Source organism: Girardinichthys multiradiatus, chromosome 3, assembly GCF_021462225.1.
Source record: "Girardinichthys multiradiatus isolate DD_20200921_A chromosome 3, DD_fGirMul_XY1, whole genome shotgun sequence".
NCBI lineage: Eukaryota > Metazoa > Chordata > Actinopteri > Cyprinodontiformes > Goodeidae > Girardinichthys > Girardinichthys multiradiatus.
The window spans coordinates 11,602,961-11,630,831 of NC_061796.1; the positions used below are offsets into that span (position 1 = coordinate 11,602,961).

The 27,871-nt window shown below is 38.9% G+C and overlaps 3 protein-coding genes across 6 annotated transcripts; all 3 read right to left on the reverse strand.

The window, feature by feature from the left end:
* Positions 1 to 892: 892 nt before the first annotated feature.
* Positions 893 to 9,586, reverse strand: cabz01093075.1 (C-C chemokine receptor type 5). Of its 2 annotated transcripts, none has more exons than XM_047361430.1 (2): positions 9,358 to 9,586; positions 893 to 3,686 (listed from the first exon to the last, which is right to left on the reverse strand). In XM_047361430.1, exons 1-2 carry the CDS (start codon positions 9,396 to 9,398, stop codon positions 2,609 to 2,611), a joined length of 1,119 nt encoding a protein of 372 aa, XP_047217386.1. In that variant the 5' UTR covers positions 9,399 to 9,586; the 3' UTR covers positions 893 to 2,608. The 2 variants fall into 2 exon arrangements, with proteins under 2 accessions (XP_047217386.1, XP_047217385.1); XM_047361429.1 differs by lacking the exon at positions 9,358 to 9,586 and adding an exon at positions 7,141 to 7,347.
* A 6,239-nt stretch (positions 9,587 to 15,825) lies between these two features.
* si:cabz01093077.1 (C-C chemokine receptor type 8) lies at positions 15,826 to 20,859 on the reverse strand. Of its 3 annotated transcripts, XM_047361573.1 has the most exons (5): positions 20,153 to 20,437; positions 19,989 to 20,029; positions 17,616 to 17,764; positions 17,224 to 17,396; positions 15,826 to 17,021 (listed from the first exon to the last, which is right to left on the reverse strand). In XM_047361573.1, the coding sequence occupies exons 2-5, from the start codon at positions 19,994 to 19,996 to the stop codon at positions 16,308 to 16,310; spliced, it is 1,044 nt and encodes a 347-aa protein (XP_047217529.1). In that variant the 5' UTR covers positions 19,997 to 20,029; positions 20,153 to 20,437; the 3' UTR covers positions 15,826 to 16,307. The 3 variants fall into 3 exon arrangements, with proteins under 3 accessions (XP_047217529.1, XP_047217530.1, XP_047217528.1); XM_047361574.1 differs by lacking the exons at positions 19,989 to 20,029; positions 20,153 to 20,437 and adding an exon at positions 20,711 to 20,859; XM_047361572.1 differs by having other exon boundaries at positions 19,989 to 20,437.
* A 2,422-nt stretch (positions 20,860 to 23,281) lies between these two features.
* On the reverse strand, positions 23,282 to 27,704 carry LOC124866015 (C-C chemokine receptor type 1-like). Its single transcript, XM_047361605.1, has 3 exons — positions 27,577 to 27,704; positions 25,479 to 25,640; positions 23,282 to 25,399 (listed from the first exon to the last, which is right to left on the reverse strand). The coding sequence occupies exons 1-3, from the start codon at positions 27,581 to 27,583 to the stop codon at positions 24,510 to 24,512; spliced, it is 1,059 nt and encodes a 352-aa protein (XP_047217561.1). The 5' UTR covers positions 27,584 to 27,704; the 3' UTR covers positions 23,282 to 24,509.
* Positions 27,705 to 27,871: the final 167 nt, after the last annotated feature.

Here is a 27,871-nt window from a genome sequence, read left to right on the forward strand (position 1 = left end):
TGGCATTTTGGGAATGTTATTCTATATGTTTCCTGAATACATTGTGTTTGTTTTGTGATTGTGACAAATTCAGGCGAGGAAAGTGTAACAGGGTTTTATTTTAACATCACTATTGATGTGCAGTTTGTCAAAATTGGTTTATTTATTGGTGTGACTACATCCTGTGGTTACTGTAGTCATAAATAATATTGAACACATTTAAAAACTGGAAGTGAATCAGGTCCAAAATGTTAAACATTCTCAGAACTTGCATCCTGCTGCAATTTTCACTGCACTTTAATCAGCTTTTTGTCATTTGGTGTCAATTGCACAGACAGAGTACACATACTATACTACCATGCATGTTTATACTTGGACATCCTTGTTTAGTTTTTTGTGGCCAAGCTGTCGCAGACATGATTAGCATTTGTGGGGAATCTGCCAATGACACAGAGAAACAACACATCTGTTTCATCAGTCAGATGGAGTATAACACACTTCACTCAGACTCACTAAACCCACCTGCTACCCACTCATGCTGGTTTTCATTCATCTCTGCATCAGGTCATTCATAGTTACTGTGTCAGCTGATCACATTCTTATCGCTAACCACCCAACTTTTCCTCAGTGAAATTTGGCCTCCTATGGTGTAACCCATCTACTGGTTTATAAGAATAATTCAGAGATCTTTTTCCTGTTTATCAGCACTACGTGCATACATGCAGTCTCCTTTCTCTCTGCGTATCTTTAGATGTTTATTAAAGATAGGGATGTTGGTATTATAAAGACTCAACCACAGGAGACCACAGAAGAAGTAAAGAATCAGTGCTAACCTCTATCTTGTTGTGGTGTTAGGAAAAAGAAAGCAATGAAAACAGGTGGTACAGCAAGATATGGACAAAGTAAACAAATGTAAATATATCTTTATGGCTTTAATAATACAGTTTATTTTTCCAAAAAGGCAAATTTCAAAATACAAATTACAGTCAAAAAAATTAGAAATATATGCATAGTTCTACTATGAAAATATTTACTGCAGTAACTTTTACAAGCAGTTCTGAGCTTTTATTGGCTCAGAAATAAATCATAGAAGTGATATGTTCTTATATTTGAAAGCTCATGTAACATGAGTGTGTGCATTTTCAAGAAGGCATTGAAAGTGCTGGTATTATATCTGTCAGCAACAGACAGGAAATGCATGGCAAGACGAGAGGATGTGGTGAATGCATTGCATCTTGACTATAAGGTCCATCTTATTACAAAGGTTAAATTTGAATACAAGTGGGAATGGTGTCACACAGATGGTGTATATTATTAATAAAACTATTCCTGCTTTGGCTTAATTTTTTCTTTTTTTTCTTTTGGCAACCCTTCAATTAGTCAGTGTTGTCCTTTGTCACATAATGATTTTTTTTTTTTTTTTTTTGGAATGCAACAGCTGCTGTTTATAACAAAATGCATGAGCAGTAAAATAAAATGGAGAATAAAGTGTTCGGTTGTTTGCAGAGCCTGAAATGTTAAACTCACAGCTTGGTTACATGTTTCCTCTTTCAGGTTGTGGCTTTTTTTAAGGTTGAGGTGAGGTACAGATCCTCTGCAGCACAGAGTTTCAGAACCTACCTAATTAATGCTGCAAGTTGCACCAGAGTCTTCATACTAAGCAACAACCCAAAACATTCAAAATGGAAACTCATCGTGATCCTTATCTAAATGTTCTCTTAACAGTGAGCAGGTCTGACTTAGCTGCTTTGTTTTTGTTTGTTTTTTTAAATTACGGTGAATGATAAAGCTGAACCCTCTAAATTGCTGTTGTAGGTGACACAGTTTCACACTGAGCTCAGGAAGAGAGATTGCAGATCAGTTCAAAAACATTTCTGCATGATATTTGCAGATACAGGTTATTGTTCTTTCAGTTTAATAACAATCTCCAGTCTGCTTGATAAAATGTACCTACAGGAATATAACAGGTGCATCTAAATAAACTAAAATATCATCCAAAAGGCTTACAGTCAATGAAAACCATGAATTTGTTTGAACAGAAGATTAAAATATTATATGCGATCAATAAAACGTTGTTGAGCCGCTGAAAACCTCCACAGTCACCCATTACAGGTCGCGCATAAAGAAGATGACTATTCAAAAAATGTTGAATTGAAGAATATTCATGGAAAGTTAAGTGGATAGAAAAAGAAGGTGCACAAGCCACAAGGATATCCACAGACTGGATTTTGTAATCTTTCCATATGAAAATAAATTTTACATCTAAATTTAAGTGATTGAAATCAAAAATTTTTAATAACATTTTAATTAGATTTTCTTTATTTGAGTTACAGAAATAAATTAGCATTCTTAAGATTAAGAAAATTACTGAGATGCACCTGTAGATAAAAAAAATATAAAGAGTAAAAACATTTAAGGTATTTGGTACATTGTAATACGCTGTACATTCAGAAGTTTTACATTCAGTACTGTCTATCACTACCCTTACTCATACCAAGAAAACAAGTTAAATGTACCTCACTGTTAACCTAAAACTAGGATGAACATTTTAGACTTGACATGAACAAGTGTATTAAAGATGTACACAAAGGTATTGGCATAAGTAGCAGGATATGTTTAAATTCCCAGATTACACCCCAGTGTTCCTTTCGTCCACGCTGGTAGTTTGTGAGTACACTGAGGTGCCTCTGTCCTGAGGGATGTACAGCTTGATCACCTGGCACAGACTGCATGGAGCTCTGTTTATCAGCCTCACCAGCTGCCTCCTGAACCTCTCCCCGACGAACACATACAGAATGGGATTGAGACAGCTGTGGGAGTATGCGATGGTTTCGGTAATCTGTAGAGCCAGTATGATAGCCTTGCTGCTTTTGCACTCGGTGTAGACGTGCAGAAGTTCCAGCGCTTTGAAGAAGGACGCCACGTTGTACGGAACCCAGCAGCAGAAGAAAACTACCACCACTAAGACAACCACACGGATGGCCTGCTTCTTAGAGGACTGGCTTGACAGCAACCTCCAAACGATCTGAGAGTAGCAGAAGCTCAGGATGAAAATTGGGACAAACAGACCCAAAATGTTCATTTTGAAGAGACCAAACACTGTCCAGAAATGAGGGCTGAGGAAGCTCTCGTTTTGTGTTTTTTGGGGAAAGCTGGGGTAGCAGAACATAGAGTTGTTTACTCTTTGCTCTTTGAGGAAGATCAGATCAGGAAAAGAGGCCAAAAAGCCAGCGGCCCATGTTACAGCAGCTGCCACCATACCAAAGGAACGTGTTCGTGCTTTCAGGGCGTAAACTGCGTGCACTATGGCCAAGTAGCGGTCTATGCTCATCAGGCAGATGAAAAAGATCCCACAGTAAAAAGCAATGTGGTAAATGCCCAGGACCATCTTGCACATGACATCTCCAAACAGCCACTGGTCTCTGGCTTGGTGGGCAAGGAAGGGCAGAGAGCACACCATAAGAAGGTCAGCGAGGGCCAAGTTGAACAGGCACACATCAGTCATGCTGCGGAGTCTCACCCCACAAGCGATGACCCAAATCACTAAAGAGTTTCCTAGGAGGCCAAGGAAGAAGAAGATGACGTAGAGGGGTGGGAGAAAGTAAGCTCCATGTCGCTCATAAACACACCTTCCATAGTCTCCATCTGGATAGTCATAGTAGTAGTCGGTGCTGGTTTCATAGGTGTCGGTGAAGGGCATAGTATAGCTGGTCGGAAGAAAGAAACAGAGATATCTGGTTAGTATTTTCCAGATATTTAATTTTCAATTTACAGTGGAGACGCACTGATCAGGTTTTCTTAAACAATACTGAGGTTGCTTTTTACTGAGGTCTAAATTGCAAATTTAAATTTTAACTGATCCTGGGTTTCCCCCTAAATAATAAAACACACAGCAGAAAGAAATTTGCTGCACATTCTTTGATAGTGAGAAGTTTTTAATCCAACAGAAAATGAAGGAAGTATTAGATTATCACTCACAAAATGGCAAAAAAGTACATGTTGCTGGTTAATGTATTTCACTGTAAGTCGTGAAAGCTTTGAGTTTTCATTTAGTACATACTAAAACAATACAATTTATTAGTATTTGACCTGCCGAATCACCAACATAGGAATCCACAGAAAATTAACTGCCTGCCATACATACATTGTGAACTGAAATAGGAGCTCAATACACAACATTTTTAATAAATACAGACTTTAATTTGTGAAGCATTCCTTTTCACTTCTGAGAAGAATTCTTACAGTTGGACAAATTTATTGACTTCACCAGGGTCAACTCGAAATCTGAGTTAATCTACTGCGTAGGGCCCCCAGGCCAATAGGAGGCCCCCAAGAGTGCTGAGTAAGTCAACAAAACTTCAACTTTGTAGTACAGTTTATGGAAAATGGGGCCACATTTAAATTTGCATGGAAGGATTATGAATGGCAATTGCAAAATATTTTAAAATGTGGATTAATTTATGACTTAAAATAACTGACAGTTGAACTGAATAATGTGATACTGTGATGACAGTCATAATTTACTGTTCATAATTTGTTAACCATTTCTGCATCCTCCGCTTGTGCTTGAGTCACATTTCATGCAAAAACTGTAAAATAATCAATCAGTACATAAAAACTTTCCATGTACAATTGCAAGTAAAACTAAGACTGGATGCTCTTTCTGAACTCCACTAAGTAAATATTGAAACATACTAACCTTGTCATCACTATTTGTCTCTTACTATTTTATTTAAGCAATTCAGAGTTGGAGGAACTCTCATTATGCAAGTTTCTTCATAGGTTTTTTTTTTAAAGGGTTATGGCTGTTGACAGGTAGGAACTCCTTAAGTGGTCAATGCTACAGCAGATCTGAAGCAGCCTCTGACAGAAAACACTGTTGTTGGATTATTGTGTAGAGAAGCTGAAGTTGTCTTCTCCATTCTTCTCCATGATGAAAACAGATTTTCACATAATCTTATGCTTCCTAAAATCAACAATAAACTTTTTCTTGTTCACATTCAAGATGAGATGATTGTTCCCACACCAGAGGGTCCACCAGCCCCCTGTACTCGGTTTCTTGACCATTTCTGACAAGACCACTGCGGAGTCATCTGAGTATTTTTACAGATTATAAGACTCTGACTTGTACTGAAAGTCTGACATGTAGTCTGAGTAAAAAACAATGGTGTGAGTACAGCCCCCTGCGGTGCTGCTGAGCCACTTAGCCCGACACGTAACCCTTTAGCCCTACAAGCCTATATGTTTATAACATAATCATTGCGATTCTGGAGGCATCCATTCATGTCTGCTAGAGTTTCCTACACAGTAAATCGTTCTCGACTTGGACATGTCGGAGGATGTGAGCCTGATAATGAACATCTGTCACATGGCATGATTGAAGATGTCAGACTCCCTGATTTGTTGCTGCAGCAGAATTGTGCTAGATTAATCCAGAAAAGATATCACTGCAACAATTAGTACTGCTTGATATTCGACATGAGAACGCTAAAATCCTGGCTTTTGCACCAGTCACAATGAACAACAGACCACCAGTTCGAGGTCATGCCCACAGATACTCATACAAATTCTTTCACATTAAAAGAAGATGAGATGGCCGGCAGATAAACCTGACTTTCGGTTCAGAGATCAAAAAACACAAGTGCTGCCTGCTTTTCTCTAGATGACAGTGGGTTAGTTAAGGCCTCACAATGAAGAGCAAACTGCTAATTTTGGGCTTAACTATATAAGGATGCTGTGGTGCCTGGAGGATGTGGGGCCTCAAATCCAACTCTAACCTATAAATTCAATAGGCAGGTTTGTTTCAAACGTGCCACAGAAGGTAATTTAATAAATTTTTTAATATCTTTGCAGAACTTTTCATAGTCTACAGTAGATATAAAAATGTCTACATGCCCTTGTTAAAATGTCTGATTTTTTTTATGTCAAAAATGAGAGCTGGAAAATGTTAGCGCTTTTTCTACCTTTAATATATCCAGTAAAAATAATGTCTGCTTTGGTAGGAGTTTATCACCATTCCTCAACTTCTTCATTTTGCCTCATCAGCCTTGTAAAACTTGCGGGGAAATCTCTCGTCTGCACCCCTACTGTTGTCCAATCCCACTTATTGGATCAAATGTAAAACACATGTATACATGTACAATCTAACCAGTGTTTGGCAAAAGTTCCTGCAGCTCCTTTAGTGTTGCTGTTGACCTTTTGGTAACCTCCCTAACAGTTTTCATCTGGTCTTTTTAACAATTCTGGTAAATTGTTCAGTTTTGGTAATGTCGCTGCCTTCTATTTTTTCAGATTTTCTGCAGTGTGTCCACTCACTGTGCCAAGTTGTATATATATATATATATATATATATATATATATATATATGCAGCCATGTTACTGATAAGAACTGGTAAATTCTGTCACATAACTCCTCTCTTGGTGTCCTGAAACTGACTTCAGGTCTCCAGGATACATTTTACACTTTGTGTTATCACATGGTCAGGGCCCTTTATGTCTGTCTAACTTCCTTTACTTGCAGTAGGTCTTTAGGACAGCTGATCTATGTTTGATGGTTGCGTTTTGTACCAGATCTGAAACTAAAGGTGGTAAAGTATTTTATTCTGTGGTGCCAACATAGTGTAATGCATTTCCACAGTGTCAACGTGCTTAAACCACTTCTGAGATTTAAAAGAAGCAGCTGAAACATATGTTTTCACAGGCGTTCCTAAATCTTGACTAATTGCTTTGGAATTTCCTGGGTCCGGGACTCAAACCCAGGACAGCCGCGTCGAGGATGATAGCCTCTGCACATGGTCACATGCTTAACCCCTACACCACCAGCGCCACGTGGGCCTCCTCTTTTTAAACACACAAAACTTCTCTGAGTAGTTTTATGCGTTCTTGCATAGTTTTCAAAACTAATTGGCAGGTATGTACAATATGTAATTACAAAACAGAACTTACACTTCAGAAAAGAAACAAATATTGAACTGCCTGACAATATTAGCAGGTCTATAGCTAAAACACAGCTAAACTGAAACCAAACTGCAAGTAAAAATGTCCCTGAAGTGAAACTAGACAAACTAAAGGCTAGCATCAGCTAGCAAAAGTGCTTTAATAACTGATGCTAACAAGCTAACAACAGGAGATAAAAAGTGGAGCTTCATCTTCTTTTCTTACCCAGATGGGCCTATATCAGAGAGAGTAAAAGTGAAAGCTGTCACAGCCGGGGGATTTATCCATTCAGCTGACATTGAAAGTGTAGCACGACCCAGTTTCTGAGGAAGAAAACAGCTGATCACACTCTTTCAAGAAGAATCCTCTGTGAGCGCCCCAAATACGGATCAAATTTCTGTCCAGGAATTTCCTGTACTGCCTCTGCCTTCTAGTTTTATCTCTTTGACTTAAAGTAAAGCAGTGCTGCTTCTTCACACAATGAAGAACTGAAACAGAAATTAGGAGCTTTACAAATGAGATATCTGCTGAATTGTATTTTGCAAACATTCTGTTAATACTGCAGAATTATATGTAGCCACTGGCAACAAAAAGCTGCAAATCAGAAATAATACCGACTATAAATATATGATGATGAATAAAAATGTGCATCTGTAGTTGGAGGACCACACAAGAGTAAGAGGATGCCTGCTGTGTGTAACCGACAGAAATATTTAAACCAAACCCATAGCCTAACGTTAACTATCTTCTGACCTAAGGATTTCTATATGTGATGTAATGCCCTAAGGTGAATTATACATTTTTTTTAAATAACCGCAGCAAATCCCTTTTTAACAGTTTTACTACTATAGATTTCTTTTGTGTGTGTGTGACTCAGAGCTAGAACCACATCATGGCAGTGATCACTTCATTTTACAATCTACTGATGATTATCTCACGAGAACACAAGTAATAGGAATATGTCAAAATACGTCATAAAGATCTTTTTTTATGCATTTTGGTTAGTTTGTTTTTTATAAGCATAGTCAGGTTTGAAAGAAAATGCATGTTGCTTCACAGCATATGATTTAGATTGAAAATAATATTTTAATGAGACCAACATGTTTCTTCTGACTTGAAGTATAACATTTAGGAGCGTTCAGATTTGAATTCAATAGAGAATCTGCAGAAGGCGTTAAAGATTAGGAAACTTTTAAGGAGGGTGTCCAACCTGAAAGATGAATAGTACAAAGATAAATGGTCCAAAATACCATGGAGACATGCAAAAAGTTTACCCCAATTAAATTACGGGTTTGATTGCTGTAAGAGACAAAAAAGGCAAAAATCATTGATTATTGAAAGGGATAAAATACATTTTCAATGGGCAATTTTTGTTAAAAATGTAAATAAAAGCAGAAAACATGTTTGTATGTATGCATTAATTAATTTTATTTTTTTTAAAATGATATCCCGTTTAACATTCTCAAACTTTTTAGAGATTTTTGTTATTTCCAATTAGAATACATTTTTGTCTGGTTAAATGAAAATAATATTAAATCCAAATCTGCCAAATTTATGACTTAGTTTAATTTATCTGCCATCATTGTAGATTAGCAAATCAAGTAACTTTGGTTGTGCCAAGACCACGGCTGAAAACTAGGGGGGACCGAGCATTTGCTATTGCAAGAGCCTTTTAATATTCTTCACTTCAATATTCGAACAGCCCAGTCTCTGTGCATTTTTAAGTTGTTGTTAAAACCAATCTGTATGCACTGGCTTTTAACTCAAGCTGAGCAGGTTCCTTTATTATCTTTTTATTACTTTATTATTATATTGCTTGTTGTGCACTTTGGACAGAGGTATCTGTATTAAATGTGCTATACAAATAAAGTTGACATTGACATCAACTATTGCAAACACTATAAAGACTATTAAATGAAAAAGTAAAGACACATTCCCCTGACTCAGTACATCTTATATATTACATTCAACAGTTTACATATGTTGATACCAAAACAATCGTTAGGGGAGCAAGAGGAAAGATTTTGTTTTAAAACTCAAAACTGTTTACAGTTGTGCATCATTTTTCACCAGTTTTTAAATATGCTGATTTGTTTTCTTTTTTACTTGTTCACAAGCTACTATTCCAGGGGTTCACACAATATTGTAAAAGAACCATTTGGTATTTTCTGTAATGTATCAAAGCTCAAAAAGACAGAATACTTCCTGCTTGTTCTTTAACATTTTGTTGGTAGAAGATTTACAATTGTTCACTGTGTAACTACAAATAAATGTTGTGGAGTAAAAAAGAAATCCGAATCATAAAATAAGAAACCAAATCAAGATTAAAATCCATCTATATCCTACATAAATACTTGAGTTTTAGGCTAGGTTTTCTTAGCAAATATTTGCATTAAAACTATGTGTTAAGAGCATGTGCATATGAAGTAAAGAAAAACTTACCTTCCATTGCTTGTGTAAAGATAATGGTCGGTTGAATTCATTTTCTTTGGATGAATGAAGTAACCAAAAAGATTAAAAGTATGTCAGCTGTGCATCCGATATGATCAACCAGCCTGTATGACAGTGTGAAAAGGTTTATACCTCTCAAAGAGTTCCCCACCTCCAACCCGAGTGACAGGTGGGCCTGTGAATATAAGGTTTGGTTAGGGACTTCCTTAGTAAGTGTTTGAAACTTTTAAACAAGAACCCACACAGAGCCGCAAATCAACATTTGTTCGGTTAAATTCATACTGACTTTGACCAAATACTGCAGAGGCACATAGAAGAAGGGTTGCAGGGCATGCTAGATTGCCTGTTTTGCATGAGTGAAATAGTCACTGCTGAAGCCTGAACCAGTAGTTTCAAAACACGGCAGCTTATAGGAAATAAATGTCTTGCTCTGAGTAGGTAGTTGTACTTATTCAGGCTCAGGTGCAAAATATGCTTTTAATAAATGCTGCTAGTTGATGTGAGACAGTCTTCAGACACAGTTACATTATAAGGCCTGATGATTTATTATCTGCTGGCTGTCAAGTGAGTTGTAGGTATGATACCTGGACACACCTCTGCACACTTGTCAATGAGCTGCAAATCATGACATAATAAAAATGGTTATGTCACTCGAAGGAGATACGAGGTCCTGTGGAATTCTCACCTTTCACACAACAGGCATGCTCTATACCACACGAAAAACACATCCTTGGCTTCTGTCTTCTTTCTAGGTTACTGTTATTCACATCATGCACTGCCTTTCCTTCATCGTAACCATCAGAATGCATAACTGTACTTTTAACCTAGTTTCTCACATAACAATCACAACAACAACCCAGCCTCAAAAAGCCTTTTAAACAATCTGCGGCATCCAAAAACATCCCAAAACCACAACAAAAGTGGGCTACTAGGAAACCACAGCACACAAATAGATTGTGGCAGATATGGTAAACGCACTCATTCACTATGATCACCTGCCCTAATTTCACCCTGGACTAAAATTAATTTTCAAACCTGAATTTTGCAGTCTTAACATTATTGTTGAGCAAATTGGAAATTTTCAGAATTTCCAAAATATTTTGAAACTTGTCAAAACTGCAGTTCCAATCCTACATCAGAGATGTATAGTTGTAAAAGGTCTACAAAGCTTTTTTCTGTTTTTGCTTTTTTTTTTTTTTCAAACTTTAAATACTTCAGGTCATCACACAAATATTACAGTATTTTTCAGTTGCTTAAACACTACATGCAATTCTCAAAGTAAATTTTTCAGTAGCCTAAACCAAGGTATTAAATCAGTCACCCTTCAAAACCCAAAGCACGTTTCATGTCACTAGACACAGCTTGCAAACACATTTGCATTGTGATGCACCCGATGTGCAAAAGAGTAAACATATGCTGCACACTTTGATCACAATTAAGGCACAGGTGTCAGCAGCTAAATGAACCTGGATCCGACATGCTAGGGGCTTTTTCCCTCATTTGGCCATAGAGAATGTGGCCTGTGATGTGGATGAGGTTCTGTGGCCTGACCCAGACATGATGCTGTGGCCGAATGACGTATTGCATATACTTTTTGCTCACGATTAACTTCTTTCTTTTCTCATTTTTTGTTTTTATACAGTATTTTTACTTTTACTTTATGTAACAATAACCTTTACATGGATATGGGTTTTCTGTGGGTTGTGACATGATGCTGGATGATGTTGGATGATGTTGGATTGTTGCATGATGTTGCATGATGTTGGATTGTTTTAGCATAGTAAAGAGTTTGTTGATTGAAATATGTTTGACTTTGAGTTGATTCTAGAATTGCGCCGCTCAAGGTGGCAGCAGGTTGGAGTAGCTCTGTTACTTTTGATTCTGATTTATTCTTTTTTGGGAACTATTCTTGTGGTGGATACAGTTGATTTTTTTTTTTGAACAACTGTCCTCTCCGGTGTCAGATGCTGTGCAGCTTGGAGGATTTTTCCTAATACTTTCTATTTTTGGACATTTGTTATGATGCATTGCCATGGCAACGGGGTTGTTTCTTACAACCGGGAACAGCTGATTATTATCTCAAAAGCTCAAATAATACTTCAATTACAACCCCAGATCCCTGATGAGTTGAAAAGGAGATGACGTGGATGCAGAGCAGGAGCTAAGAGAACAGAGAGAAGGAGGAAGTTCAAACCATCTCTTCCGTCGATTATGATGGGCAATGTGAGATTGTTGGGAAATAAGTTGGATGAACTCCAAGCCCTACAAAGGACCCAGCCAGAGTACCGGGCATGCAGTATTATGTGTTTTACTGAGACATGGCTGCAGGATCATATCCCCAACTCCAGCGTCTCTCTGCCGGGCTTTTTAACCATACGAGCAGACAGAGATTTAAAGAGGAGCGGCAAATGTAAAGGAGGTGGACTGGCAGTACTTGTGAACAACAGATGGTGTAATCCAGGACATGTAACTGTGAAGTGTTATTTCTGCAGTCCAGATATTGAACTGTTGGCAGTAAGTTTTTGTCCATATTATTTACCCAGAGAGTTCACCAGTGTTATTTTGGCAACAGTTTACATTGCACTTTCCGCTGTTGCCGACACTGCATGTGATGCCATCAGCTCAGTTGTTGCTAAGCTACAGACACAAAACCCCAATGCTTTTGTAGCAATTTCTGGTGATTTTAACAATGCTTCACTCTCTGCTACACTTCCAACGTTTCAACAGTTTGTCAGCTGCTCTACCAGAGAAAACAAAACATTGGATTTGTTTTATGCAAATGTCAAGGACTCATACATCTCTACAGCAAGACCTCCTCTAGGCAAATCAGATCACAATCTTGATTTTCTCTGCTCGAAATATAAGCCCCTTGTTCAGAGGCAACCTGTAATAAAGAGGACTGTGAGAAAATGGTCACAGGAAGCTGAAGAAGCTCTGCAAGGTTGCTTTGAGGCTACAGACTGGGACGCATTGTGCCAGCCACATGGAGAGGACATCAATGCCATGACTGAGTGTGTAACCGACTATATAAACTTCTGTGTGGATTACACCATCCCCACCTGAACCGTGAGATGCTTCCACAATAACAAACCTTGGATCACCAGTGACCTGAAGGACCTGCTTAACAAGAAAAAAAGAGCCTTCAGAGAGGGAGACAGAGAATTATTGAGGAGTTTACAGAAGCAACTTAAAGTCAAGATGAGAGACAGCAAAGAGGTGTACAAGAAGAAGCTGGAGAGCAAGCTCCAGGAAAACAATATCAGAGATGTGTGGACAGGGATGAAGAAGATCACAGGCTTCAGGCAGAGGGATGATTGGACCGATGAAGATCTGGACAGAGCCAATGAACTGAACACATTCTTCAATAGGTTCAGTTCAGAAACAAGTTTCGCATCCTCCTCTCCTGCTCACAGCCAAACAGACATTCCACCCTCCTTTGACCCACAGGACCCACAACTGTCCAGTAACACCTCAAATTTTTTATCTTCCACCTCAGCCCTAGATCCGTCTGCTTCTACATGTTTGCCTTCAACCATATCAGAAGATGCTGATGCTTCCTTTGCTTCCCCCTTCCACCTGTGTGTCTCAAGAAGTCAAGTGAAGATGCAACTGGAGAGACTGAATCGGAATAAGGTTGCAGGTCCAGATCATGTCAGCCCTAGAGTCCTGAAGGCCTTTGCAGAGCAGCTCTGTGGGATTCTGCAGCACCTCTTCAACCTTAGCCTGGCCCAGAAGAAGGTTCTAGTGTTGTGGAAGACCTCCTGTCTTGTTCCGGTACCAAAGAAAACTCACCCATCAGTCCTCAATGACTACACACCCGTTGCCCTGACATCCCACATCATGAAGGTCATAGAGAGACTCCTGTTGGCCCACCTGAGTAAGCAAACAATAAACTATCAGGATCTCCTTCAGTTTGCTTATCGCTGTGGAGTTGGAGTTGAAGATGCCATCATACACCTGCTTCAACAAACCCACTGTCATCTGGACAAAGCCAGCAGCACTGTGAGGATCATGTTCTTCGATTTCTCCAGTGCATTTAATACAATCCAACCTGATTTGCTTTGTCAGAAACTCCAGAAGACTCAGGTGGAGGCCTCAACAATCTCCTGGATCAAAGACTACCTGACACAGTTTGTGAGACTGAAGGGTTATGAGTCTAACCAGGTACTCAGCAGCACAGGAGCACCTCAGGGGACTGTACTCTCACCGTTCCTTTTCACTCTGTACACCTCAGACGTCCAGTACAAGACAGACTCCTGTCATGTGCAGAAATACTCGGATGATTCTGCAGTCGTGAGGTGGATCAGAGATGGACAAGAAGCTGAGCACAGGAAGGTGGTGGACCGCTTTGTGGCATGGTGTGGAAACAATCATCTCATTTTGAACGTGACTAAAACAAAGGAGATGATTGTAGATTTTAAGAGAAACAAGAATAAGTCAAAAACTATTTCTATCATGGGAGAAGAAGTGGAGGTGGTGGAGGAGTATAAATATCTCGGTGTTCACCTGGACAACAGACTAGAGTGCAGATGCAACTGTGAAGCCATCTACAAGAAGGGACAGAGCAGACTGTACTTCTTGAGGAAGCTTAGGTCCTTTGGTGTTTGCAGCAAGATGCTGCATATCTTCTATAAGTCTGTTGTGGATAGTGTTATCTCTTCTGCCATCATCTGCTGGGGAAGCAGCATCAGAGCCAGGGACATAAAAAATCTGATAAAGAAGGCTGGCTCTGTTCTGGGGACTCCTCTGGAACCTCTGGAGATCATTGTGGAAAGACGGATTCTTCATAAAATGAAGAATATTATGGAGAACCCTGAGAATCCTCTTCATGAGACTGTCCTACAACAACAGTGTCTTCAGTCAGATCTGTTGTAAGACGGAGCGCTACAGGAGATCCTTCCTGCCCACAGCCATCAGCATCTACAACGGCTCTTTGAAGAAACCTTCATAATGAGCTACAACAACATTTCATTTCCCTTTGGGATTAATAAAGTATTTTTGAATTGAATTGAATTATTTTTGTTAATAAATTCTTGTATTTTAAGAAAGTGTGTGAATTCATTCCATGTGTGTGCAGAGTTTTGCTGTTCAATAATGTCAGAGCTTGGCTCATCCCTTTCAGTTTTGTCCTAATACCACCGCCTTATTGGGCTGGTATTCACAGGACAACCCTTGACACACCAAAATATTATTTATTCAAATATAAAAATATTAATATTAAATAATATATTCATATTCATAATTACAACATGTGACATGTCTTTGATTTAAGTAGCTACTTAATGGAGGTCAGTTACCTGTGCTTTACACACACATCTCCTCTACTCCTCAGATGGCACTGCTGTGTCTGTTTGCAGGTTTTAGCTGTTGGCACAATGGTTTGGCCCACTGTAACAACAACAACTAACAACCATGGAACGCAAGGTAGGAATGCATCGTTTTGCCAAGTTGAATGACAGGTTTTCTTTTCTGCGTCTTTATTTTTAAAGTATTTTTTTTATTTATTTGGGGGTTGGGGGGATCTGGAGCCTGTTGAACATTAATGGCCACGCTGTTTCGAAACTTCATCTAGATTGACATTACTATAAGGCCCATCCTTGCCACTGCACCTGTAGTATACTGAAATGGAGATACTGTTTTAGAACCTGAAATGCTACAGGAAGGTTCGGCCCATGGCTTTCAGAGCTCAAATCTAAACATGCAAAACAAGCAGTAGCTTAAATATGAACAATTTGGACTACAGCAGGTGTGGAGAGTAAAATGACCCACAATTTAATAAATTAAAAAGTCCTATAATAGATATTTAAACATGTGCTGAAGCACATCATCATAAATTATGTTATACAGCGGTACGCTATGTAACAATCTTGTTTTCCTGGCCTGTTACTTACCTCAGCCTTTACACCACTGCCTTAGAGTAAAAAGATGTCGAGGACCCAGACCTGGATTTCTTGCTCAATGTTCAGAAGGTCGGAAAGATCATGAGACTGTGAAACTCCTACGAAAGCCTCCTTCAGACCTACTAAGCCAAGAGAAGTACTTCAACATTAATATTACTGCCTGTCCACCTTCCAACTCCACTCGCTTTGCATCAGAGAGAATCAGCCAAGCAATCACTCACTACAATCTTACCTGTCAATCCCAGCCTCTGTAACACTGCTCACCTTTTTTGGACAGATTTTACCCAAATAAATTGAAGGATCATTTAAAAAATGCATTTGCATTTACTGAGCTATATTGAAAACAATAGAAGGAAATATGTAAGGTAGTAAAGGCTCGTTTGTTAAATTGCTGTAAATGAAGACGAGATATTTCAATGGAAATCTTTTGAAACAGAGAACTTGTAGGTTCTCATAAAAAGTGAGATGTACAATGACTGAAGACCTTTGGAAAAGTTTGAATTAGATGATGATTCAGTCAAAACTTGTCATGAACAGATCAAGAATTTGAAAGACTTTGTGGGTGGAAGCCATATGACATTTATTGAAAAGGAAGCTAACAAAAAAACCACCACAAATGCAATGCAATACCACTTGGTACTAACAGACAACACTGTATTTATGCAAACATTATCTTTGTCCAGTATGATGTATCTTCTTTCACATCCTTAACCAAGAAGAAAGAAAAGTGTTTAAGGTTGTACAAAAAGTCAGAAAGACATGTCTTGGTTGGCATTTGTATTTAAAGGTTTCAGGTACATCACCTTGCATCTGACAAGGAAAAGCTTGCACTGAAGCTTTTGCAAGCCTAAACCGCATACGCTACGTCCCTCCCCTTGAACATATAACCACTGCCACCATGCTCTCTTACACACACACACACACACACACACACACACACACACACACACACACACACACTTTATCTATTTAGTCTATCATTGTTGCAGTGAAACAAAGAAGAACTGCTTATTGAGCCTCAATCATACACATGAAACAATTTCAATAATCTGATCGTACAGGTGTGTTGGAGGTCTCATTGTCTGTGGTGTGGCTGGTGAAAGCCCCTCTGCTCTGGCTACTCCAGCGGAAATATTTGGATAGCACTTTTTCCAACGTCTTCCTGAACTTCTCACCAATGAATGCATAGATGACTGGATTTACACAACAGTGAGACAGAGCAATGATCTCAGCAAAGGCCATAGCTGATGTGATGGTCTGTGAAGCCTTGCAGGTGTCCAGGACTTGCAACAGTTGCAGTGTCTGCAGGAAAACTACAATGTTGTAGGGGACCCAGCACAGCACAAACAAGCACACCACAGTGAAAATCAGCTTCATCGCTTTGTCCCTTTTGGAGTTCCTGGATTTTGAGAGCACTATGAGTATTTTCAAATAGCAAAAAGTAATGACAGGAAGGCAGACGAAAAGGGCCACTGCGTTCTCCGTGAAATTTCGCCGCATTTTCCATGAGTGGTGGGTTTCCTCTGGGTAGATGGGATGGCACTGGATGCTGTAATTGTCCTCTTCTCCTGCCTCCAACTGGGCAAAGACCACCTGGGGGGTTGCCATGATCACAGATGTGACCCAGATAGTGATGCTGGCTATGACTCCGTAGCGAAGTGTTCGTGTTCGCATGGCTGCCACTGCGTGGACGATGGCGAGGTAGCGGTCCACACTCATCAGGGTTACAAAGAACGTCCCGCTATAGAAACCCAGCTATTCAGAGAATTAGAGAGGAAGTAGAGTGAGAACAGGATGTGAGGCGAAATTGGTTAGACTTGCTGTAATTTATGCAGCAGTGTTTTTTTTTTTTTTTTGGCGTATTAACCTAAAGACTGCTTGCCACCATAAAAAAGTTGAAGAATATGAGATTTTTTTAAATGTTCTGTATCTTAAATTAATCGAAAAATAGTATTACTTGATAGAATCCTGTAACCAGTTTGCAGGATGGAAGGTTCTGGGAACTGTGGACCCAGACAGGCAGAGACACAGTCATTAAAAGGTCAGACAGGACCAAGTTGAGGAGGAATACATCAGTCATAGTCCTCATCTTTGTGTACCGGAGGAGAACCCAGAGAACTATCCAGTTTCCTGTGAAATTAGTTCAAATAAAATGTCTTAGCTTTTTAGGATCAAACAAACTAAATCAAACAGATATATCTCCCTGAGCTATGCTTTTTTAATTTGGGCAGTTTGAAAAATCTATTTCAAGGTGTTAAACTAGCGTTATAGTGGGGTGGAAAGTGCAATTCTTCTGTACTAAAAGAAAATTAAATAAAAAGAAATTATTTTGAATATATATGATTGTACCTATTAGGCCCAGACAGAACAGCATGTAGTAAAGAACCGGCAAAAATTTGGATTCGCCGGTGAAGAGTGTACCGACTTGCTGATCACAGACGTCATCATAGACATACTCTTCGTAAAGTGCTGTCCCATTCTCCGTAACGTTCATAATGCTGTGTGAGACAAAGCAGAAAATTTAGTTAGTACTAAATAACACAACAGTAACTTTTTTTTAAGTACACAATAAAACATCAAATGTGTTTATACTCTTTTATACACAGGAAGAAATACAGTGCTGTGAAGTGTTTACCACCTTACACCTAGCTTCCCCCTTTGCTTTTGGTCACACTTATATTTTTGCAAATGTAATCTCTTTACCACCAAACCGCACTACTGGGGGAATAATTTAACTTTTTGTTTTCCTCTTTCATTACTGTAAGTTCCCTTAGTTAAACATAGATGTGTGGTATCCACAGAAATGTTACAATCTGGGCCAAAAGCTGATATAAACAATTTCTACGACTACAACAATCAAAACTACAAGCAGTTGAATTAGAAAGTAAACAAACACCACAAAATGGGGTCACCGCAAAACTGGTCCTCAGCTGTTCACTGTGCAGCTCCTACATACGCAACCAGCATGTCTTCTGAAAGCAGAGATCTCACAGACAACCAAAACATAGATTTTGTCATGTGAAAAATAAATCATGAATTAACAATGATTAAGGATTATTTTTAGAAATGCTGACCTCTGTTTCTCTAGTCACGCCTAATGCCTTACCTGTTATATCAATAATTCATTTAAATAGAACCTGTCTGACAGCATGAAGTAGGCTAAACTATATTAAAAAGCAACAGATGATGTCCAAACATGGAACAGTTGTAAAATTTCCCAGGAGTGGTCTTCCTAGAAAATAATCATTTTTTTTTTTTTACTCCGAGAGCCCATTGAACGTGCAGCAACATCTAAAACACTACAGACCTCACTTCCCTCAGTTCAAGTTTGTGTTTATGATTCAACAATAATAATAATATAGACTTTATTGATCTCACAATGGAGAAATTATCCTGTGCATTTAATCCATCCCTAAGGGAGCATGGGGCTGCCATTGTGCTGCACCTGGGGAGCACTCAGGGGCTAAGGAACCCAGAGTGGCAGGCTGTGGGATTCGAACAAGGGTACTTGTGGCCTCTCTGGGATGGAAATGCCCTACTCTCTAACCAATAGGCCACCACTCCCCCAATAAGAAAGAGACTGCACAAAAATAGTGATCATGGGAGAGGTTCAAGGCTAGAACCACTGCTGTCCAAAAATAACTCAAAGGGTTGTCTCATTTTTGCCAAGAAATATCTTAATTATCCCCAAGACTTTTGCAAAAATATTCTGTAAAGCCTTTAGAAAGGTGTAGTATTCTGGGGGTGCTTCGCTGCTTCAGGACCTGGAGAAGTTGTTGATTTTACCAGAGAATCGCAATGGGGAGTGTTACCAATTTCTTGTGTACCTTTTGCTGCCTCTTGGCCAGGACCTTGAAAAAGACATTTCTAATGGGACTTTTCAGGTTAAATAAAAAAAATATGTGTCTCAGTTATACTTGGATTAGGTAGAAGGATAATGATGCGAAGCACACTATCATGTCCACTCTTGATTGCAAATGTTGCTGCCAAGGGTGGCACAAACAGCTGTAATTTTTAGAGGTGAGTTGATTTTTACACATAATAAAGATTGTTTAATGATTTAAAAGATTTAGGTGCAACAAAAAACCAAAGTCAGAAAACAAATCTGTCAAGGGGCAAATACTTTTTCACAGCACTGTAAATATGCAATCTTGAATACTGGAATTCCTTATTTCCCTCTCAAAAATCTTCACATTCAAAAAATGCAACAGTGTTATATCTACATCAACTAAACATCTGAAACAGGCAATTCAGAACCTACAATTTATTCTTTATATAAATGAAAACCATATTTTTAGTGTGCTACCTCTATCATTTCCATCCACCAAACATGTAAGTTAAAAAAGCCTTTTTCTTTAGGCAAATAAATAAAGGTTCATATTAGTTGTCTTCTAAGCCCAAAAAGTAATAAAACATATTCTTTAATGGAATCTGTTATTGACTATTAGGATTTGTTAGATGAGCTCAGTTTGTGAAAGCACAAATAGAAAGAATTGCACAAGAGTATAAAATCTGAACTATTTGGTGTAAAATCTTCACTTAGCCTACTTTATGACAATACATATGTAAAAGAAGATTTTCTACAGTAATGATCTGTTCTCAGCTAATCAAAATCTGAAATTATTTTATCCTTCTGAGTCGCTATGACATGAACAACTTAATTTTATCACAAGCCAAAGTGCACAAAATATCCAAATGTAATTTTTTTACATCCCTACTTACTTTCCCATTGGACCATTTGACTCCTGATGTTTCCGATACTTCTGTTTTGTGATATAGAAGAATATATATAACAAATTTTGTCTGTCAGGTCTGGGAGAACTCCACTCAGAAATCTTCAAAAAACAACCAGAAGACACAGCAAGCCTCTCCTTTTTAAAGATCACCTCATTCTTCCTCAACACCAAGAGGACTGGATGTTCGACAGGTTCACACTGAACATTTTCTTCAGATAAGAATGTTTTAAAGAAAGAAACTGTGAGGGAAATTAGAAGTATTTGGGGGATTTTTCTGCCCTTTAAGCCAAACTTCAGATACAATCATCGTCCAATGAGTCATGTTGGAAAGGTCTGTGTAGCAAACCTCTTTAGAATATGTGTAGCACAAACTTCCTACTGTTGTGACCATAATTAAAAACACGTGATCTTACAAACCACATCTCAGGCAGTTTTTTTTCACTATCAACATACTCCGAACCACTTGCTTTGACACTTATGCCGACCCTCACTTCTTGTGGCTGACTTTGCTCATGCGAAAACACACACACACACACATACACACACACACACACACACACACACACACACACACAAGTAGGCAGATCAGGCACAAGTGCACCCATAATCCTCAACTACACTTTGTGTTTCAGGTGTATGAGGTGAAGGAGAAGAAGGTGTTCCAAATGGCAGCTAAATGGTCAGAAATTGAAATGTTAAGGCACTTACCACAATGGTTGCTAGACTCACCGCTCCTCAGTTGTGAGTGTGTGCTGCTGAGCTGCACATCAAGATTTCATTGTCATCCTGCCAACTTGCTTTGCACACTTTTTTGTGACAAATCTTGCAGCACGGCTCATTTCTGGTAACGTGAACTCTGGATTTTGTTGTTTCCTTTGCATCGTCTTAAACCTGCACAGAGGTGTCAGTGCAGTATTCTGAGAATTGTCCCTTGATGTGTACAGAAAGAGTTGGAGGGAGCGGAAATGTCTGCTCATGGGGAGCTTTTCTGTTTTCTTTGTTCCTTTCAGGGAGATCTTTCAAGGGTCTTCTTTTTTTATCATTATTCCAAAACAGCATGCTGTTTATTCAGATTATACTGCATAACAGGGTTTTACAGTAATGAACCGTCTTGCTGTGTAAGGTTATATAGAGTCTTTCAACAACATCCCCAACCCCTGAACCTGTTTACTTTTTTTATCTTGCAAACTACAAACTTTTGTGTATTTTATTAGGATTTTATTTGAAAATCAACACAAAGTAAAATGATACAAGGTTTCTAAACATTGCCATATAAAACTCTTGAAAAGCATGCTTTGAATTAAAGTCAGCTCCCCTTTACTCTGATACTCCTAAATAAAATCCAGTGCAACCAATTCCCTTGTACGTGTAATTAGTATAAATGCAGCTCTTCAGAGAAAGCTTCTAAGGTTTGTTGGAGGAAATAGGGGAACAACCAGCATCAGGCAGGTCAATGGAGAATTTTGAAGCAGGGAGTAGATTACAAAATGATATCCAGAACTTTAAACATCACGCAGAGCTGAGACAAGGACGCTAGACAAGGAGAGTGTTGATCAGAGAAGCAGTCCAAAGGCCAACAGTAACTTCTGAATAGTTGTAGAGATCCGTAGCTGAGGTGGGAGAATCAGCTATTAGTTGCGCGCTTCACAAATCTGGGCCCAAATTCTCAAAGATTTTCTAAGTCCTCTCATAGAGCTCCTATTTTAGCCTACAAATTCCTGCTAAGGGATCTTAGCTTATACGTTATTCAGCTAGCTGCTAGGAGTGACTCTGATCAAGGAGAAAATATTGTTTTTATTATTTATTCATCCTTCCTAACATTACCTTACTAAAGGTGCACCTTTAACCTGTCCTGCTGCCGAAACTATTTAATGTTGCCCTAAGGGGATGATAAAGTTAATCTTATCTCTATATTAGTAATTGAATGACTGTTATAGAAGTTTATGTGTTAATTTACTTGACTGTTTAGAAGGGGGATCCCTGTAAGATCGAGCTGGTAGACTTTTATTCATTCACTGTTGTTCATTGTACTCAACTGTCTCTCGGTCTTTCCACTATCTTCTTTGGTTAAGAAATTCTCAGGCTCACTAAAAGTCCTCCTTACTACTCTTAACATCTTAATCCCTAAGGTACTTTGTAAACAACTTTTATCTTACCAAGATAAAATTCTAAGAAGACTCTTAGAATGACGTCACTAGGAGCTACTTTCCTCAGTTTTAGGATTATTTGTGGTTACGGGCCCAGTAGAATGAGTGGCTAGAAGAAAGTTATGATTAAAAGAAAGCCATAAGAACCAGTTTTTGCCACAAACCATTTGGGGCACACATCAGTAATAAGATGCTTTTATTAGATAACACCAACACTCCTTTTGGCCAAAATGCAAAACAGCCTGAACATCATGCTGAAGGGTTGCTTCTCTTTAGCAGATTCTGGTAAAATGATCAGACCTAACTGGAAATTGGATGGAGCTAGATACAGGGCAAGCCTGAAAGAAAACATGTTAGAAGCTGCAAAAGGTTTGAGACCGGGGTGGAGATATACCTACAAGAAGAAACAATTCCAATATTCTTATTCCTCTGATCATGACTTTGTGTGCTTGTTTGCCTTTTAGCTTAGGTCTTGGGATTCCTCTGTGTTAGATTTATGTTCTATTAGATAAAAATCGCAATCGAAAAAAAATAAATATAGTGAGGTTTGTTGTAATGTGACAATATGTGAAAAAGTTTAAGGGGTATAAACACTTTCAGCAAGTCACAACTGGTTTAAATAAGAAAAACTGTGTTTTTCTTACACAGTCTGTTCATCAGTGCCTGTATAGATAAATATGGTCTGGATTTGTTTTATTGTGTAGCTTCTCCTCAACAATGAAACATTTGGATTCTTGCCTGATGATTTGACCTGTAACCCTCTATCGCAATATTTTCAGAAGAAAGACACACATCCCAGTGGCAAAATAGAGAAAAGATCTGTACACCAAAATTCTCCTGCGATACCTTGTGCTGTAAGAGCTTCAGTCATTGTGTGCATCTTCTCTCTGTTCTACATCAAAGAAGCTAACAAGATGCAAAAGCATGTATGTTTTGCTAATCTTGCAGATTAAAGGTGAAAAAAGTCCCACGTGGCCTCCAGTCTTCATAAAATGAGCAATACTCCTACAGAGCAGACTGCCCCTTTAGCTGAGAGGAAGATCACATCATCTACCTCAAACAGTCTTATCTATAGCAAGTCTTGAAATTACAGAAAGGGAAACTCAAGCATATTTACAATGCTAAAGTTTTTTATTAAAAGCAAAACATGTCAGCGCAGACAGGAAAACAATGCAACTCTTTTTGATTACTTTTGACGTTTTACAATAGATTGAGCAATTTCACACCACGCAGAAATTCTGTAATAAATGCAAACCTGTTTACAGTTTGATGCAAAAACCTTATGCTGTAAAACTTTTTTTTCTTGCATCAGCTGATAAATGTGTGAGGAAGGGAAAAAAATTGCAATATTTCAAGTTACAGTTAAGGTCTTTGTGGTTACAAGCTGTTACAAACAACAGGTCTGATACATGTTATGCATCCGACATAAGAAGGAGGAGGAAGTGTGTCGGTCAAAACAAAATCCCAAAGGTTTAAATGACGTACAGAGTTCTTATGAAGATTAGATACTGATGAATGGTGCCGTCTTAGATACTGATTGATCTGTTTGTGTCTTTACGTTGGGTATGTGCGTGTGAGTGTTTGTACGTGTACGCATGAGGGTGGGAACATGTGTGATCATGACTGTGTGTGCTTGTTTGTCCTTTAGCTTAGGTCTTGGGATTCCCCCTCTCCTCGATCATCTCAGGCCCCCCATCAAATGTGGGCCCCTGCTGGAGGGTGATGTGCCCTTGGGTCCTGGGTCTCTGGGTCCATGGCTGCATCAGCTGTGGCGTAGCAGGCTGCCGGTGGATTCTGTGGGCTCTTTCATGCAATGTGGCTGTGAGGTTCCCCCCGGTGGCTCTCATCTAATGTTCTCTGGGTGGTGGTGGTGGTGGGGTGGGGGGGTGGTCCCAGGACCGGTTCCCCTTGGCTATTCAGTATTCTTAGGGAGAAACGTTGTATACACGAGCGTGCTCATACCCAACATATTGATCCGGTATTAATTAGTACTGTGTACTTTTCAGTAGCGTTGTGGTTGTTATATCTCTCTTTTCTGCAGGTGTAGAAGCAGACTTCCAGGCTGTTGTCTTATCTCCTCTTCTTTATCCTTCTTTCTCTTCTTTATTCTTTTCTCCTTCTCTTCCTTTTAACTTTTTGCCCCACCTTCCTCCCTTTATTTCTGCTTTTTTTCCCTTTCGTTTCTGTCTCCGTGTCCATTGCTTTAAAATAATCCCAAAGCAATTTCTAATGAAGTTTATAGATATACCCAGCGGAACACAGCCATTAGTAAAAAAACAAACAAACAAAATAAAATTGGTCTGGAATGCCTGATTAGTCTTTGCAAATATCCAAAGTCGGTGTACAACCCCCTCCAGCTTCTACATGATGACAGTGGAGGTGACATCAGAGGACCTGGATAGAAATGAACTTCTCCTGAATGAGCTCTCTGTGAAACTCACTGGGCCAGGTGCCCACTTCTTCAGCAGCTGCAGGGCTCGTCTCATAAACTTCTGTCCCACGAAGGCATAGATGATGGGGTTCAGGCAGCAGTGCGTGTACGCGATCGTCTCCGTCACTATGGTCGACATCTTGATGTTTACCTCCAAGCTGCAACTGGCATCTAGTAGCTCTTTAGAAAGAAGAAACTTCAAGAAGCGGGAAATACGATAAGGAGCCCAGAACAGGAAGAAGATGACCATTATGGAGATGATGACCTTGACGACTCTGTGCTTTTTGGCGGTTCTCATGTTCACCAGAGTGGGGATGATCCTTGAGTAGCAAACCACCATCACCAGCATGGGAATCACAAGACCCAGAATATTTGTAGCAAACAGATCATAGTAGACCAAGTACTCATTCACCGGTTCGTAGTAACAGCGGATCACTGGGCCCTCATCTAATCTTGAGAAGATGAAACTTGGCAGAGAAACCCAGATGCTCAGGATCCAAACAAACACAATCAGAGTAAAACACCCTCTCACTGTGCGATACCGTGCCACCTTGTGAGCATACATGATGACCCAATAGCGGTCCAGCGTCATGACAACCATGAAGAAAATACTGCTGAAGAAGCCGGTGTGGTGGGAACATGACAGGAAACGGCACATGAAGTCACCAAAAGTCCACTCTTCAACCACAGTGTCATGAGTATAGAACGGGAGAGTGAAGAGGAAGAGGAGGTCAGAGAGGGCCAGGTTGAAGAGACACATGTCGGTCATGTTGGTTTGGTTGCGATGTTTTACCAGGACACACACAACTAGGCCATTTCCTTGTACACAGAAAGAGAGCAACATATTATTTCCTGTCAGAACACACTGTGAAAGGTCTGTTTTTATTTATACACTTACCCAAAAAGCCCAGGATGAACACCAAAATGTAGATAGTCACCAGAAACCCCTTACTAAATGTCCTCATATCATGTGACTTACAGACATAGTCGGTGTCGTTATTGCTGTCGTAGTATTGTGAATAATCAGGCAACATGCTTGACAAGGGATCCTCACTGGTGTCTGTAAACAGAGATTTTTTTGTTAAACATCAACCTCACTGTCACTTAGTTTATCCACAAAAAATATATTCATATGATTGTTTAGTGTCCCCTACAGCAGTGTCCCCAACATGGGTCTCCTACATGCAAACAGGACTCAACCAGGGCTTTCTTTTTGCCCCTCATCAATAAAGGCCAGAATTGTAAAATACACAGCTAATAGTTGTTCTGTGTGCATATTCTCCAACCTGTGACTCAAGTTTCTACAACTCTTCCAGAGTTACCCTTGGCCTGTTTCTTCTCTGATTAATGCTGTCTTTACTCGGCCTCATTTTAGGTGGATGGCCATGTATTTGTAGGGTTGCAGCAGTGCCATAATTTTTCCCATTTTCAGAAGACTGAACAGAGGTCTGTGAGATCTTGAACCATAATCCTGCCTTAAACGTCTCCATAGATGTATACTAGGCCTGTCTGCTGTGTTCCTTGGTCTTTGTGATGCTGTTTGTTATTTAATGCTTTGTAACAAACCTCCGAAGCCTTTAGAGAACAACTGTTGTTATAATGAAGTTAAATTACACACTCAAAATTTTTATTAATTAGATGACTCAAGGCAATTGAATGCACTGGATCTTACTTGGCGGTGTAAAATTAAAAGGGGTTACTAAATATCGGATTTTTTTAAGTAAACATCTTTAAAATCCGTGTATCCATTTCACTTCACAATTATAAAACAGCATTTGTTGGCCTAACATAACATCCCATGAAATTCATTGAATTTTGTGGTTGTAAGTTGGCAAATCCTAAATGGTTAAAGAGAAATGAATATGTTTGCAAGATACTGTACATATTCTAGGGATCAGGAGATGCAGTACCTAGAGAAGTTCATTTGAAAGATGTAGTTTCATTTAACATTTGTGGCTAACTGGACCACATTGCTGAGCTTTTTCATTGAAACAACAGCACAACGCTATAGTGATGTCTGCCTCTCTGTGTTGCTGTGTTGTAGTTTGTTTAATGGGCATCACAAAACAATATTGCATTTCACATAGAGGTCTCTGGACAAACGATCAGCATACAAAAACACCACTATCTGCTCTAACAGCTGACTTCTTAAACAGTTCAATATGAGAGTTCTTACCCCATCTGTTGGTTGTTGCATGTAATGCAAAACCTAACGGTGTCCTCCCACATTTATTTTTTTTCCCACCACATGCTTGTACATTATTTTACAGACATCTGAGAAGATAAATTAGCAATTCATCAGGTAGAAATGTCTACACGTGGGTCATATGTTTCTGCAATCCCATTTAATCACACAACTGCTGTTTGATTTGTCATTTTGCTGAAGAATTGAAAGAATAACTTCTAAAAATTGTGGTTTTTTTTTTTTTTTTTTTTTTTTTTTAGAATGAGTTGGCATCTTTCTGAATTTATTTAAACCCCGGCCAACAATATGATTGGATAACATAGTTTTGTAATGAACTGGATTGATATCGGTTGCATTTTGTCTGATTCGGGTTCATCATAATTGGAAATGGATTGGGCCTATTTTATCTTGTACAGTGCCTTGAGATTATATTCATTGTGTATTAGAACTATGTAAAAAAAAAAAAAAAACTGAATTCACTATAAAGCAACATTCTCTATTATACAAATAAAGCCCCATAAATAAATAAATAAATTTTAAAGCATGGTTGTTGCTCTATTTTTTAATCATACAACAAAGTACTAAAAGTAAACTACAACATTTGAATAAAAGCTCTGAATCATTACATCATAAGCATAGATTGGTCAAAAGTACTCATAACTAATGTCAAATAAACAAAGCATTTGCATCAGCAGGAATTAAGATTAAAACACCTAGAAATAAATGCAATATACATATAGATTTAAAAAAAATTATAAACCACAAGTTTACAAACACTCCAAAGTTTTTTGTATTTGTTAAATGCACTCACTTGACATGGTGATGCCTCAGTGATACCTTCCTTAATCAGATAACGTTCGAATTCACCTCTGAAATCTCCCTGCGTCTAGATTACTGCGATTGTGGTGCTGTCAGATGAGATGTAAAGATGAAGTGCCTTCGAACCAGCAGAGCTGTAATAATGTAACAAGAACAGTGAGAAACAGAAGTGTAGATGTTGTTTCCTGTATGCCCCTGTGTGAGATCGTTATCTCTACATTTCAGACAACAACCTGACAGAAAATAGAACATACTGACTTGTCAAATATAGTAAGAACATGTGCCAT